Source organism: Psammomys obesus, unplaced genomic scaffold (genome assembly GCF_907164565.1).
Source record: "Psammomys obesus unplaced genomic scaffold, mPsaObe1.curated_primary_1811, whole genome shotgun sequence".
Classification (NCBI taxonomy): Eukaryota; Metazoa; Chordata; class Mammalia; order Rodentia; family Muridae; genus Psammomys; species Psammomys obesus.
Genome location: NW_026596109.1, coordinates 12,277,178 through 12,294,005, shown reverse-complemented (window position 1 = coordinate 12,294,005; position 16,828 = coordinate 12,277,178). Strand labels below are relative to the sequence as shown.

The 16,828-nt window shown below is 36.3% G+C and overlaps 1 protein-coding gene across 1 annotated transcript in view; it reads right to left on the bottom strand.

Moving 5' to 3' along the window:
- The window catches only part of Faf1 (Fas associated factor 1), a 284,522-nt gene that overhangs the window by 158,801 nt on the left and 108,893 nt on the right, over positions 1–16,828 (bottom strand). The window contains exon 8 of the mRNA XM_055629006.1: positions 2,237–2,323. Within this exon, the coding sequence (XP_055484981.1) occupies positions 2,237–2,323 (87 nt within the window). The remainder of the gene's footprint in view (positions 1–2,236; positions 2,324–16,828) is intronic.

Here is a 16,828-nt window from a genome sequence, read left to right as displayed (position 1 = left end):
CCTTTAATCGCAGCACTCTGGAGGCAGAGGCAAGGACATCTGTGAGTTTGCGGTCAGCCTGGTCTACAAAGAGAATCCAGGCAAGCCAAAGCTACACAGAGAAACCATTTCTCAAAAAGCCAATATAATAATAATAATAATAATAATAATAATAATAATAATAATAATAATGACAATAATGTAGAAAGTGACTGGAATATAGAGAATTGTAGTAATGTACTAAGATCTTAACCATCTACTTCTAATGATGGTATTTATGTCTTATAATGAGTTTTAGACAACTCTAAAAGAACATTTCTGCTTTTTCTTGACTTCTTAGATCCTGACAGGAAAAAAAAGAATCAAATAAAAAACACCAAAGTGAGCAAACAAAACTTACCAAAAAGGCAACAGTTACAGCTTTGGTTTTGGCTGTGGCCAACCAACCAATAGTTCCAATGAGATACTAAATACAAGTGCTAGCAAAGAATACTAGTGTTTCTGACTGTTTTAAATGTTTGAAACCCACACAGTATTCTCCAAAGGTGCATGGTTTACACAGTAGCTTGAATCAAATAGTATCTTCATCAACACTGTCCTAGAGTTATCGTGTCTTCCAAAAGATTTTGTGTTACCATGTTAGGCGGCAATGGCAGAAGAATAGTAACTGTCCAAACACGCATAGTATTTATTAGAAAAATAAGAAAAGCTATTTCATTTCTTAGCTACAATCATGATTTGGTATTATACTACGTTTACAAAGTCCTCGATCCCTTTTTAGCATTATTTGTTTTTAAAATTATATTTAACTTAGAATTCCTAAAACATCCTCCTGTTTGCATTTTAAAATGTTATGGGCTGGAGAGATGGCTCAGAGGTTAAGAGCACTTGCTGCTCTTTCACAGGACCTGAGTTCAGTTCCCAGCACCCACAACGGGTGGCTCCAAACTCCTTGTAAATCCAGCTCCAGAGCATCTGATGCCTTCTTCTGTCCTCTACCAATAGAAACACACACATAAAACAAAAAAGTGATGGAACCCTAATGGCATATTGCCATGGCCCCGGGTCAGAAAAACCCTCTTGGAGTAGACAGGGACTGATGGAGACCCTCAACTGCACAGTGCACATAGAGTGAGGGACAGTAGAGCACTCAGCCCTAGAGCAGATGTCTGCATGTACCCCGGGCCTCAAGACTCAGAGACCTACGAGCAAGAGGAGTGGAATGATTATGTGAGCCAGAAATGGTGGGCAGCCTCACAGATACAAGAGGGTTGATGCACATACAAGCTCACACAGACTGTGAGTACTACCCAGTACACGAATTTAGGTCAAACAAAACTCCAGTACAGAGAGATAAGAGTGGGCACAAATTCTCACCCCCAGCTAGGAAGTTACTTGCAATAACAGCTGCTAGGAGAGGAAAAATCACTTTCTTCAATGGAGTGACAATGAGTTATCAACCATCCTTCAGCACAGGCCTTATGCTCAGCAAGTTAGCCAACACAGACTCCAATATACTGTATAAACTTCAAAAACTAAACAAAATATTTAAAACAAACAACAAAACCAACCCTAATGCAAGACAGTTATCTGTTAAGAGCAGGTAGGTAAGTAAATATGGGGAGAGAGGGCCAAAACTTCACATCAGTGGGCTTCTTAAGATGATAACATTTATCCTTTGGAAAAAGAGTTAATTATTGGGAAAATAGCAGAGAGGTTTCCAAATTTATAAGAAAAAGTATTTATAAATTGGTATTTTGAAAGATAACCTAATATTTTCTGATTTTCTTATGGTAGTGAAATGTATAGAGCTATCTAAAGATATTTATATCAACTGTAAAATATAATAATTTTTAAAGTGCTAGAGCACTGAAACATATGCACACATACACAGACACGTATTTGTAAATGTATGGTAGGTTGATTTGAAATATCTATGATTTAGGAAAATTCTTCCTTCACTCTGAACATCTTATTAATAACAACCCAATATATTCTCATCAAGGAAAAGTTTAAGTCGACTTAAGTAATAACAAGTCGCTGACCCTGACACATATCATTACCAGTATATTAATGTGTGTGGCTTATGGACATTTGTTCTGCAAATATGTTCAAATTATTAAAATCTGTTTTTAAAATTCTGACATGACTTGACATGAATAAATGTTATTTTAATGTAAAGCTCAAAGCACTTGATTCTGCCTATAAAAGCCACCTCTACTGCCCTGGGGAGGTCGTAAGGTGGACTGTAACTTACTGAGTCATCAGTAGCAGAAGCTGGCCAGCCCTCCCATAGCTGATGTCGGACAGGTATACTTGTGAGGTCATACACATTTCTCTTCACCTATAAAAAGAAAGCGACATAATTAAAACAGGACTGACATTATTTTACAGTGTAAAATAACGGTAGCTTTAGTTCATTTCTTAAAGACAAAACACTAATTCATATTTTCCTTTAGCTTCAAAACAACAATTTACAATAACACAAGTTGAAAAATTTTACAAATTAAAACATGGCATAAATTTAAGAGCAGAATTCCAGTGAAGGCTACGTAAAGTAATATTCCAGAAGTAATTTGCTCTCGTGACTGATGTTTTTAGTGTGTGCATGTCTGTGCAGGTAGAGAATGTGCATGCGAGCGTGGGTACACTCAGGAGCTGCAGGCACCAGATTCCTGAGAGCTGGAGTGACAAGGGCTCGTCAGCCCCGCCATGCGGCTGCTCAACACTGGATTCAGGTTTTCTGCAAGGACAGTATGTATGCACTGTTACCACGAGTCCTCGCTCCACACCCATCCTGACTGTTTCTGATCACTGGCTGAATTCAAGCATCTTTTTTGTTAGGAAATTTCAGGTAATGCTTCACTGAGAGCTTATTACATTTACAAATGTTTTTAAGTAATTCAGTTTTAAAACTTAATGATTCAAACAAAAGTATATTTCAAGTTCCCATTAAAAAGAAGAGATGAACTTTGGTTGAAGGGAGTAGGGATTGAAGTTATGTTTTAGTTAAAGGCATAGAACAATATAAATCAGGTTTTGTGATTTCTATGAAATCATTCCAACTTCAAAAATGAGGTTTTCATTAATATAGTATCTTAGCTTCTCCTATAAACAAAATAAATGCTACACTGTGAGTTCCAGGACAGCCAGAACTACTTAGTGAGACCCTGTCTCAAAACAAGCCTAACAGTAACTCTATACCTTTCATTTTAAAAAGAGAATAGTCAAGTCAAAAATAAACACGAGGTTGTACAGAGTACAGCTTTCTGCTATCCAGTGACGAGAAGGAACATATCTTGCTGATGGCAGTGGTCCACTGTGGGGCAGAAGAACCCTAAGGAGCCAGCTTGGACAGTTTAGAAGACCCCTGCAAACTCATCCCCATGCCAGAGTCATAGCATTCTTTAATTTCTTAGCGTTTTTTTCTAAACAGCAAACAAATCCTATTTTATTCTTCATTTCCAATTAAAGTGGTTAGCTCTAGTAATGAGGAGGCAGTCCAAATTACCTAGCTCTTCAGTTTTCTCTAACATTTGGGTTAATTTTGGGGCATTGCCCTTACGGTCTATAGCTAAGATTTTAATATGACCACTGACAGGAGCTACTAAATCATCTTCTAAATGCAGTGCCATGCTTCTCAGCTTCAGCACTGCTATCATATTACTCTGTACTATATACAAACATATCAAAGCTACCCTTCCAGTGAAGCAGTAATGTACACATACCAAGGAAAAACCAAAACAAAACATGGAACTCAATCTATTTTTATCTTTAACATCCACTTGGGGGTGGTGGAGAGGGGTAGGTGAGTTCTGAGGAGGTGAGGACAGGGCTTGATCCCCCGCTCAATTTAAATAAGCAGCTTTTCTCCACAGTCCCTTAGCAATGCTCAGGTACCATGCAGTATTTCGCTTATAGTCGTCCCAACTTTGGAAACTTTGATCAGTCCTCACCAATCCAACAACTTAGCCAAAGGCAACTGGACCAGCCTTTAAGCAGTTTCACTAGTTGAGTCTATTTCATTACCCTTAAATATTAGTATTCTCAGGGACAAATGGGCTTCAAGAATCCAAAGCATTACATTCATAAAAGAGAAAAGACAGAAAAGAATGCATGAGGAATCTTTAGACTTCAAGAAAAAAATCACTTTCCTTAAACTTACGTTTGAGTTCCTAGATACACCAAGCTCATCAGTTATTTTTTTAACAAAAGCAGAAAACCTCTGTGTGTGCTGGGAAAGTGGGGAGGTTACCCCAGCACTGGAAACTTGCACAAACTTGATGGGTGCATAAACAAATAACTTTGGAGTGAAATTCCTTAATTTCTACCTTAATCTCAAACTATAATGATACAATATCATGAAATAAACAGCAGTTTTTGTTTCATCAACTCACATATAACTACATGGAACTGAATGGCATTCCCCTGCTATTCTAAGCCTGAAAGGCATGTTCTGGCTATAGTGCTATGTTGGTATAAAGCACAATGACAGACTGATGTGCTGAACAAAGGTGATCAAAGTTAGAGCAATGTTAGCCATTGCACAAGTATTTGGCTTCATTGTCCTTCCCAGAATGACATCTGTTAAGCAAGTTGTCATAGAACAACCCAGTTAATGCAGGGAAAACTTAGCTTTGAGAGTACCATGTAAAGCATATTAAGCTAATGTTTGATTGTTCCAATGCAAAGGCTAAATTAATTCAAAAAGTACTCTGAGATTATGGCAAAAGAAATCTTAGGCTAAATCACTAAACAGCAATTTAAGTGAAAACAAGTTAGCTTTTTAAAATTAAGTCCATGCTATAACCATAGGCAGACTTTTACCATTATAAAGCAAAGTTGTAATAGAAACACCAAAATGGTGAGCTTAATGAAAGATATAAAAAATTCCATTGCCTTTACTGATTAAAAAGTTTAAAACACATTTGTGTAATGAGGGAAAAACTAAAAACTACACAAATCAAATGTAAAATTAATTATTTTTTTAAAAAAAGTAGTCTTTGAGGAACCTGAAGGACAAAACCCAGTTGTGTATAAAATGATGCAGATGAATTTGAAGTTCCTATAAAACAGATCAAAGACACGTTGTTCTTCTAGAGAAGGAGGGAGACTAAAGAGAAAATCAGGGGCGAGAAGCAGAGGAAGTGGGGCAAAAGATCCAGGGATAGGGATGATGGAGAGAACAGAAAAAGGAAATGGAGGGGGAAAGGCAAAAAGGGATGGGTGAGAAACACAGGAGAAAGAAAAACCCTGAGCATCTGAGAAAGGTAGAATAAAGGAGCACACAGAGGCTGGGCTGCTGGAGCTGACATGCTCAGCTGGTATCACTGTCACATTTCTGATGCAGTTTCATCTTTAGAGACTGTTAAATTCCAGTTACAGAAGAACAAGTGGCACTTCACTGGATACAATTTCCTACGGGACCTTTTTTTTTTTTTTTTTTTTGGTCTTACACATTTTCTTTGCTCAGCACTGGCTCAAAATCAAGCTGAACCTTCAGAATCTTTTATATTCTTGCTTTGTGTTAAGCTCTAAATATATGAGATTTTAGGCTGCTAACCCACACAAATGTTTCATTTAGTTCTGAAGAAATGTAATAAATACTTTGGTTGCCAGCTAAACATTAAAACAAACTACACTATATTTGAATTACAACTTCTAGACAAACCATAGACTTTTTCTTTTGTTTGCTTTCTAGATTTTTTAGAACTTTTCTTCACTGCTTTAGATACAAGTATGTGAGTGTACAAACACACCAGAAAACTTGAAAAGGTACAGAATTTGTCAGTTGCTTTCATTGCTGATGTAGCGACATGCTACAACTAATTTTTTTAAATGTTAATTATCTCTACTCAAAGTCCCTAGTTCCTCAATATCTCTGGGGATTCTGATAATAAACACAGCACTGGAAGAGGCACAGCTTTCTCATGGCATGTTCAATGTTAAGTATATTCATAAGAACTCATCTTCCCCAAACTTTCATTTTAAATTCACTTAAAATTTCTAACAGCTTTTTTTTTTTTGAGTGAAATTTCATGAGAATTTCTTAAGAGAAAAATTCTAAATGGTAAATTTTAAAATTTAGACTCAAGTAAGATTAAACTCAAATGAGTTATTTTTAGCTATTCCAACTGCAAACTGGAAGGCGTATAAAGCTTAGTAGATAACACTGTCAGTTACAATAAAATACTCGCTTGTGAACTAAATACTGATAAAACTGTCAAAAGTTTTCTGAGGTAATTCTCAATGCCATCTAAGTATGTGTTGTGGCATAAGAAAAGCAGAACTAGAGTTCTAATTCTAATCCCACAGCTATCACTGTGGGCAAATTGGCACAGCCTTTCTGAGATTTAGTTCACTCAACCTTGGAAGAGACTAAAACAGGATCATTTCTGCTTTTCAATGCTATAAAATCCTATGATTTCCTGAAGATATTGGAGTTAACCCTGAGTGCAGATAAGAAGATCTAAATATATGCAAAACAAAGATATAATGAGGGAGTTTACAAACATTAAGGCTCTAGCCGCAATTTCCCAAAGTGGAAGAACAGCAGTACAGTGAATAAAAGACATCAAAAATAAAAATGAAAATAATTTCAGGTAAGAAATAAAGATATGAATATTTTAAATCAATTTTTTTCTTGGATAAATACATTTCAGAGTCTTTACTTTTCTTATACTTTAGTAAAAACCTAATTACTATTTCTCCTCATAAGATCAAATTTTAAAATATAAAGCCTGTCACAATGGTTTCTGAAGTAACTATTCCTTTAACTATGTCCTCAGTGAGACCAGTCTGGCCAGAACACTGCTATCTATGTGTTAACCAGTTACAACTTTTTTATTTCACTTCATTAATAACCTTTGAAATTGGGACCATTAGTTTTTATTTATTAAACATTTTAATGTAGGAAAATGCATTTAATGATATGGGTTCAAAACAGCTTTTAGTTGGTTCTGGCTTTTCTGAATTATGATACCAGCACACATCATTGTCTTTATAAAAAGTTTCAAAAATCGACAGGCATCCATGTGCTTTTCCTGCCACTATGAAAAGAAAGTGGGGGGGGGGGCGCGCTCTGGAGATAGTGGAGGTTATCCAGATTTAAAATATATCAAACTATGAACTGCAACTGCATGGAACAAGTAAGTGTTTTCAATGGTCTGTTTAAATCAAAACAAGGCACACAGACCAGGCTGAGTTCCAGTTTCCTGGCAATCCTTGGTGCTCTGAAAGGCTTCTGATTCAGAACAGGCTTTGAACGCGTACTACGTATCTAAGACCTTTCTTTTTCTTCTTTTTAACATATTGTAGATGCACTGCAGTTGCACATGGATTTGTTTTACTAAGATGCAAGTTAAACCGGAATAAAAATCCTTCCTGAACAGAAAAACGCTTGAAACCGGATGGTGCAAGGGGAATGAGAAGGTGGCATCAGTAATCAAATGTTAATTAGCAAGCTTTCCCCCCTTCCCCCAGGGCTAGCCTGTGTTAGAGAATTCAAATCAGAAATCAATGCTCCAAGTGTTTAACTATTACTTCTTCTCATTAACCATTAAAAGACCAAGCAATGTTCTCCTCATAAAAACAGTAACTCAAGAAATTCTTTTTTTTCAAATACCATCTTTCTAAAAAACAATGAAGAGTCCTATAAAATTCAAGTGCTTTTTTCAACCAGGTTTCAAACCAACTGTATTCTACACTTTAACATCTTTTGATTCTAAATGAATTCTTCATTCTCAAAACTGCACCTTCATTCTGCTTTTATCATACTTGCAGAACATATTTTGCTTTTTCCCTATAAAGAGACAGTGCAGGTGGCATTTTATCAGATTATTGGGATGTTGATAATAAAGTAAATCAAGTAGAGAATCTAGTTTAATAACACATAATTGTAAGTGGATTTTGGCCATCATGAAAAACTACCAAAAATAAGATTAAGCCTTTCCACTAGAAACACAATAATTATACTGAAACTTTGATAAGAATAAAAATACTATAAAAATTGCAAAAATTCCATCATTTTTAAACCAAACCTAAGTTGTGGATTTAAATAAAAATAAGTTTATATCTTTACTTAAAAGTTAAGTCTATATTTAAATATAAAAGTTTTATTTTTCTTAACTCTTGTTTCCCAAGCTGGTCCTGAACTCACTGTAGACTTCAAACACTCTGATTCTCCTGCATGCATTACCAGGTACACACCACTACACCAGAATTATGTGGTACTATGGAAGTAATTCATGACTTCAAACATGTTATTAAATTACTTTACCAGCTGAGCTACAGCCACAGCTCTCAAAACATACTTGTGAAAGATCTATAAAAGTCTGTAACAGATGAGAAAACAGGCTAGACATCACCAATGTTAAAAAGGCTAAATAGGAAGAACTTAGTGATAGATCAAGAAAAGGTTTAGAGAAATGGTGAAGTAGCAAATAACGACTTTATAAATAGAAGAAGTCAATGACTATTCTATGACAGTAGTCCCCAAAGCAGCAGTGGCATCAGCTGGAAGAAACCAGATGCGTGTTCCCTGAGCCTCCCGGCATGCTGCATACCCTGGGCCTGGCAGGGTGAGTTGTAACTGGCCCTACAGGTAATTCTCACCAGTCTCATGTTTAAGATGTACAACTTGTATATACAGACTCCTCTAGGCACCCACACCTCTCCAGCTAACTGATTTTTAATTCTTCAAAGTCTATGCTTAAGGGATTCTGTCCCTTTTATGAATAAATAAATTTCTAGAAATCCCAAAATTTTGTTTGGGTTAACAGGGTAGGTGGGACTAGATGGCAAATTGCTGTCACTGAAATCCTTGAACCTTGTAAATTTACAATCTTTCAATAAATTCTGACATTATAGAAAGTCAAAAATATTTTCATCTATAGTTCTAATCATAGTGAACTCATGACAGACTAATAAATGTCACAAAAGAAAATAGTTGGTTTACTGTCTTTAGTGAATAAAACAGCAGAAAATAAATTATCTTAAAATCTGCCACATGTAAAATTAAGTAAATTAATGAGTTTGTATCATCAAGAAGGAAAATGCCAATTAGTAAGTAAGACAGAGAAATAACTGCCACAACATAGGAATATTTTTTAGAGTCTTTGGTTAGGCAACATTCATTCTATGAAGTCCAATTTCTATACTATTCCTACTGGTTCGATTTATATACTATTCTACTAGGGGTAAAACGTGTTCAGCACAGACAAACCTCTGGGTCAGATCCCTCAAAGAACAGAGGACAACAACAACAACAACAAAGGAAGACAAGACATAGCATTGTTCATGAACCAGAAAGTACTTCTAAGTCACAGATGGTTTGATTTTAACTGTGAATTTTAGTGGGTAAAAGAAGGTGTGTCTGAAACAATGCACTAGTTAATCACAAGGACAGCATACATGGTATCAAATATTTAGCTACAAGCATATTCACTCTAGCCCTGTCCATAAAACACAAAATGGTACAATCTAATATTCAGCAGTACAATAGATAAATAAATGAAATATGCAACACTAAAAGTGGCCATGCTGAGAGAGAAGAGAGCAACTAGTCAGGCAGTTTTAGAGTAAGGATACCCAAGGTCTTAGTGTCAGAAGGCAGTTCTGTTTCCTTGTTCTCCTCCAATGAGCAGACTTTCCGGGAAATAACCTGAGGACTTGACCCAAACAAAGAGCACCTGGATCCTGGGTGGATGAGCCAGCTGGGCTGTGCCCCTCCAGTGTTTCACACTAATCAGCCAACAGACCCACAAAGCAGCCTGATGAACCTGATTTTGCTACATTACAGGAACCCTATCTTCTTTCTCACTAAGGCTTTTTATAACGAAATTTCTAAGATTTGGCTTTCTATTCAAAGACAAGTCTTTTCTACTCAAATAAAATAAAAATTGTATCCTTTGAACTCATTTTACTCACTTACTGAATGCTGTATGGCTGAGATTCCAGCACCTTTACTACTGAGTTAAAGGCCACCTGAAGTAAGAGAGAAAGCCTCCATGGAATTCAAACCCCACAGTTTTGTTACACTAAAGCAGGTCCTGCAGAGTATATTCCAAAGGCCAGTGAACCTTCATCTTCTTCTAGCAGCAAGTTACATAGAAAATCACCATTTCTACTTGTTTTCATGTCGTCTGCGGTGCTTCTATACTGCCAGGTCAGCAGGGTGGAATAGATCCCACAGACTGTAGCTTGAAAACTTTTTAATATTTATTAATTGACCCTATAAGGAAAAAGAAAAAAGCTACTTCCCAACAGAAGTAGATAATATTACTAACTATTGCGTGTTAAAAGTAGGGGCTATGGTCATAAACAGGACAACTACATCGCCTCCTACAACAGTCAAAGAAGATTATGGAACGGTGAAAAATTGTAAGGGCCGCAGAAGCAAGGAGAGGCACAGAAGACTGACTTCTGGACACAATGGCACTCTAGCACCCCTGCACTCACAGCAGCTGTGGGGTCCAGCATGAGACCTCGAGACCGGGACTGACAACACACACTGCCATGGAGGGCAGAGATGAGACGGCCTCACCCCTCCCTCAGAAATGTCTTCTGTGGTGTAGCCACCACTGTAAAACACTTGCTCCTGCAAACAGCCCTAATGAAACTAATTGGGCTAAAAAATAATAATAATAATACAATAAAGGACAAGATAGGAAAATAGATGAGGGACTAGTGGAAAGAAGAGTGAACCTATTAGGAAAGGGAAGAAGACACTGAGGACAAAGGAGGCTAGCAGAAAAAGAATAGGCTGGAAATACAGTACACAAATGTATGAAAATGTCACGATAAAACTCATTCTGTACAATTAACACACGCTAACATTTTAAAAACTAGAGGTTGAGGATGTAGCTCAGCTGTAGAGCGTGCCTACTATGTATGTACAATGCCCCAGGTTCAATTCCCAATGCCACAGAAAAGGGAAAACAAAAAGGTTACAAAATAATGTTCACTTTTGCTTAAATACATGCACATACGTTACCACACTTTATCACTGGATAAAAAAAACACACAAAGACTGACAACAATCACTAAACTTTCTTCTTTCTGTCATGGGGTTTACATATCTGTATAATTTCTTTTTCATCTTTAATAGGAATTTTTAAGATGTTTTGGTTAGAAGTAAACAAACTTAACACCAGAACAACCTGGGGTTTTGTTTCAGTTGTCCTATTGATGGTCTGTGTGATGCTGAGTTCTGAAGTGGGAGGAGACTGGACAGCTACTGAGAGCCCTCAATAAAGCAGCTCCCGTTTACACTACTGCGCCACCCTCCAAATAACCTTTACTGTATTATTATTATTTTTAGAAAAACAGAAACTGAAACTCACATAAAGTGACTGCTTCAAGTTTCCTGTACTTAGTAAATGGTGAGTATAGGGTAGAATTTAGCTCTGTGAAACTCTAGGGTCTAGATTCTTTCATAATTACTACAGATTTCTTAACCTGAATTTTGTCTGTAAAATAAAAAGTTGTGGTAAATTATCTTTAGTTCTTTCCACCTGACACTTTTATAATTGTAAATAAGAAATTTCCTCCTCCTCCCCCTCCTCCTCCCCCTCCTCCTCCTCCTCTTCAGGACATGATCTCACTGCCTAACTCAGTCTGGCCTGGGGCTCCCCTGTCCTAGCATGTGAGATTCTGACCACCACATAGAGTCACATTTCCTAATCTTCTATGAGACCACTGACTCTGAACAGTGGTCATTCAGTAGAGACAAACGAGAGTGCTCAGCTATAGGCAGACTCTATCGAAAGTGCAAGAAAAGCTTTTTGATAACTGTTGTACTGACCAACTGTTGTACTGTAAATACAGTTGCGGGCTGTGAACTTTCATACTTTAGATGTGGTATAGGAAGAACAACTGCCAAAGCAAACAGCAATTGGGTATTATTATATATGAATGCTGCCTCCATAGTACCAGGGCACTTCCTGGGGTCACAAATAACCAGGAAACAAACAGTAAGATGATAAGACAAATACAGATACACACACACACACACACACACACGGGGGGGGGAGGTGGAGACAAAAGAATATTAACATAATAAGTAAGCTTTATCAATATGCCTGTCAGCAAATACTCCTCTTATGATCACTGACCAGTGCCTTCCGAGTCCCCCTCAAAGTCTCCAAGTAGAGTAAAAATACGATGAAATACGCACTATAACCCTGCTACATCTACTTGGCCAATGTACAGTAGGTCTACCTCGTTATCCCAGTTTTCTTTCTCTCAACCAATGGGCACTCTTGCCAATTCCTATTTTATACTTTTGATTTGGATAAGTGAAATTCTTATTTCTAGAAACAGCTTCTGTTGTCTTTGCAACTTCTGAGTTCTAACATGAAACAGAATCTGAAAGAAAGAGGATATGAGCAATGTTTTAAACTACTATGCATATCATGTCATTTTTGTCCCCCCGACCCCTAGAACTGAATGTTTTTTAATTTCAGGTGAGTTAAAGCATATACTTATGCTATGTATACATACAAGCAAATTAAGTAGTTGCTTAAATAGCCTTCTTTTAGTTAATGATTAAGTTACAATGATAACGCAGACTTCAGACACTCTTAACTAAAGAGGACAGTTCAATAAATATTTCAAAATTTTAAATGTTGCTATTTTTGGCAAATAAGAATTTTTATAATGTGGGAAAAAAATAAAACAAGCGAAGAAAAACCTGTCAATCCTCTCCTACTCTGGCAGTATCACACTGAAGCTCAGACATGCTGTTTATGTTTGCTTTACTGCATTCTACTGCCCATCCAAGCCTTTGCTTTCTCTGAGATGTGAAAAAAGTGGTGGGAACCATTAGTAATAGCGCTTCAGTCTATAATCAGGTCTCTAATAATTTTATCTTTTCTTCTTAACAAGAAAATGCAAATAACAAAGACAACAAAAGGACTTAGTGTTGGGGTCTGCCATGAATACTAACATGGCCTGGGGGTGTGGTTCATCAAGTGAAAATAAACCATTCAAGTCACCCACATCAAGAAGAAAGTTTGGGAACAACTAGGCCAGTGTTTGCATTTGGAGCTCTAGAGTCAGAAGAGTTGCATTTCCCTTGACTCTGCTTAACTTGGGCACCAGAGACAACCTACTTAAGCTCTCCCTTAAGAAATGTAAACTAAGTTTCTGCCAGGAACAGCCCCATGATACTTAATAGTACATTTGATAAGACTTTACAATTCTAGCTTGCACTTCTCATTATCAGATTTCACTATTATTCTTTAGAAGATGTAGGTGAAAGAGTCAAGAAACCATCTTCAGAAAAGTAGTTATGTTGGCCAAGAGCAAAGTTACAAAAGGATAAGCACGAAATTACACACCTAGTTAACTTTGATTGAAACAGAGTTGGAAACTGGTTCCAAACACCAAGCGAATGGACACTATAAACGAAAGCCTAATACACATCAAACTCCAAGAAACGTGGTTGCCAGTGTTCAGAAGCTCTCTGTAACCAATTTTTAATTAAGGCACTTAAAATCCCAACCCAACGGTTTCACTGTTAAGGCTGGCTCTAAAATACAGATAAAGCTTATTTAGAAAGAAAATAGTAGAAACACCTTAACGTTATCACTTGAAGTATTATTAAGATGGGGAAAAATTAACAACAGGAGTCATTAAATAAGTACAAATTTTAAATAAACTGTCTGAAGTCTCCTGTTTAAAAATTTACTCCTATTTATTCATTAACAAAGCTATTCCTTAGCTCATCCCTGCCATAACCTGCTCTATTCAAAAACCATATGGGAAAGGACATAAAAAACCGCCACAAACCATAGACTTCTGGTATTAGTGCTACTCACAGCATACCCCATTCATTATTCTACCTCCCTTGTTTAATCTATCATTAAGATTCAGTGACCCTACACTAAATTTAAAGCAGATCCTTCCTTCCTCCCATGCCTAAATTCACATACTTTTCTAGTTGGGGATGCCCTCAAGTATTAACAACTCTACGGGGTTTCTCTAATCTCAGCTCTGAACTATGTCATGCTATAGAACCAAGAAATTGCTGTTTTACATCTCTTAAGTATGGAAGCTCCATACAAAATGACCATATAATTTACTTAATAAGATAAAGAAAGAAAATCACAACTTATTATTTTTTTCACTGTATATGACAGAAGAGGCACAGAGAGACACTGCCATGTTGTCTTTCTAAGTAAGACATAGGCATTACTTCAACTATATCCAGAATTTTAAATATTGGTAAAATTTTCAAGGATTGCTATTTTAATAAGTGATGAAACAAAAAGAAAAAAAAAACTTCATTGTTCTAAATACATACTTGATAAATATACAGGAAAAATTAAGTTTTTAAAAAGTTAGTATTTTAAGATAAATTTGAATTTTAAAGTATAAAAAAAAATCTCTAGTGATAATGAGATAACACAAAGGACAGAGTTACCTTTATGACAGACTACTAAAAGTACAAATCATACAGCTAAATTATTTTTCAGAGTGACACTTTTATTGTTTAATAATGTTAACTTAGTGTCTAAGAACTATCAATGGAAGTATTTAGCACTCCAAAACTGAAAAGAAATTTAAAAGAGCAAATAACTGGAAAAACAAATCACAGCTACAGAGCTATACTATAATCATTAACGAGATTGGATTAAGATATCCAAAGTTTCTTTTAAGTGTGATGTAACTGCCACATTATTTAACCTAGAATCTAATTATCCAACTCCTTCATTCTAAAAATGTTTATCTGAGAATGATTATAGAGTAATTTACATGATTCTAAAATAAATAAAATGTGTATTCCTAACAGTTTTTATTTTAGTTATAATTCCAATATTATTGGGGGTCAGGGAAGAGGGCAGAGTCCTTAAGGTACGCATGTGACAGGCTTAGAAGACATGAAGGTGTGAGGGTCACCCCAGACTCGATGCCCCAGCTTCTTCAGTAAGTACTCAATGGCAACCTCTTACTCAAGTGCCTTCCGTACAGCAAGGAAAGTGCTATCATGTTCAGGGAGCAAATCTCTCATTTTTCCATTAAGGAACTATTTACTGTAGTTAGAAGTATGAAAATAGTTGCTTACAATATGTATACACTGGACATAGGGTTTTATTTTGTCTATTAAACAGGTAAATTTCAAAAAGAAAAAAAAAATGGGGGAAAGTATAGCTGGGACCATAAGAGATACTAAAGAATGAATACCCACACTTGTGCCTCCTGAGAGCTGGAGAGAGCTTTGTGGTTGAGAGCAAGGACGCCTCTTGCAGTAACCGTATGAGATAACAACTACCTGTAACTTCAGCTTCAAGGAATCCCACACCTCTCTAGTCTTCAGGAGCACCTGTTCTCAGGTGCACATTCCCACACACATCATTTTAAAAAATGAACTTTTCCGGAAAAAAAATCTGCCTCCTTACAAGAAGTAGATACTCACTTTATTACTGTTAAAAACAAAAACCACATAAATTAGGGTGATCACTGTACATCAGGAATTAGTGTGCATATTTTAGGAATAATACATACTGGTACTAATACCAAGTGGAAAGAGAATTCCCCCTTGAACTTACAAACTAAAAACTCAGTTCCAGCTTTATCAAGCACATTCACTTGAGTGTTAGTAATTCCTGAGCATTCATTCAGTTGTCCAGCCAGACAACAAACGTGTATTGAATATATAATGTAAAGCAGGGATTAATCTATAACAGCAACTATGACAGTTTCTGCCTTCGTGGAGTTTATAATGGTGTATGTATGTGTATGATAGTAAGGAAGAACAGGTAGAAATGGGTAGAGCAAAATAATTTAAGAGTAAGTGCTACAAAGGATGGTAACAGATTCTTCCTAGTTATTTTCTACGTAAGATGGGTTAAAATCTTGATAAAAATGTACAGGTATAGGCAGAGAAACCATGGAATGAAAAGTTTCTTTCAGGTGCTTTACATACACACATATATATTATCTGGTAATTAAGTTCAATACATTTACTATTTTTATTTATTATAAATAACCTGAGGACCCAAATGCCTAGTAAGTAGCAGAAGGAGGATCCAAAAGGAAATCTATGAGACACTGCAGCACTTAATACTTTACTGTATAACACCTCCCTGAAAACCAAAACTAAAAAAAGTGTTTCTTCTGTAATTATCTCCTTATTCCCTAGCCACATCCCCTACCAAAGAAATGCTATTCTGCTCTCTGGCTTAGCAAACCTTTCTTTCATAGATTTGGGACATGTTTTAGTTCAATGAGACTAAAAACTCATAAATTCCAAATTACTGTCATGTACAAATTAATAAAGTTTACTATAGAGATAGCTAACTCAAAGGAATATTTCAGAGATTCTGATCAAAGATATCTTGTCTTCAAACACAGTTGGGTGTTGTTTGTATGTTTTTCTTCAAGTGAATAGATATTGTCATGCATTCCAAAATAAACGGAATGTCCATTTGATCGTATTTTATTTTTGTCATGTTTCACTGAAGAATGACAGTACTGAGTAAATTCAAACATGTCCATCTTGAAAATTGTGGCTGCCTGGCAATCCCAACCAAAAAAGCCATGTTATTCTGAGCACTAGTCTCTGACACATCAACATTACAGCTCATTCTTTATTAAGCTGTATATTATGAAAGAAAAGATCATGGAAACAGATGTTGCTAACGGCACGCTACACTGAACTTCACCTCTAATCCTGTGCATTTCAGGATGATACCCTTCTGTATTTCCTATACGTCTGTATGTATATGACTCTCTTCTTCATCTAGCCAACATTCATCAAGCATTTCCCAAGTTATAGACCCTTTTACAGTCACTAGTGCAGCAATCTCAAATACAAATGCCTAGCATTACAAGGAACAGATGTGAG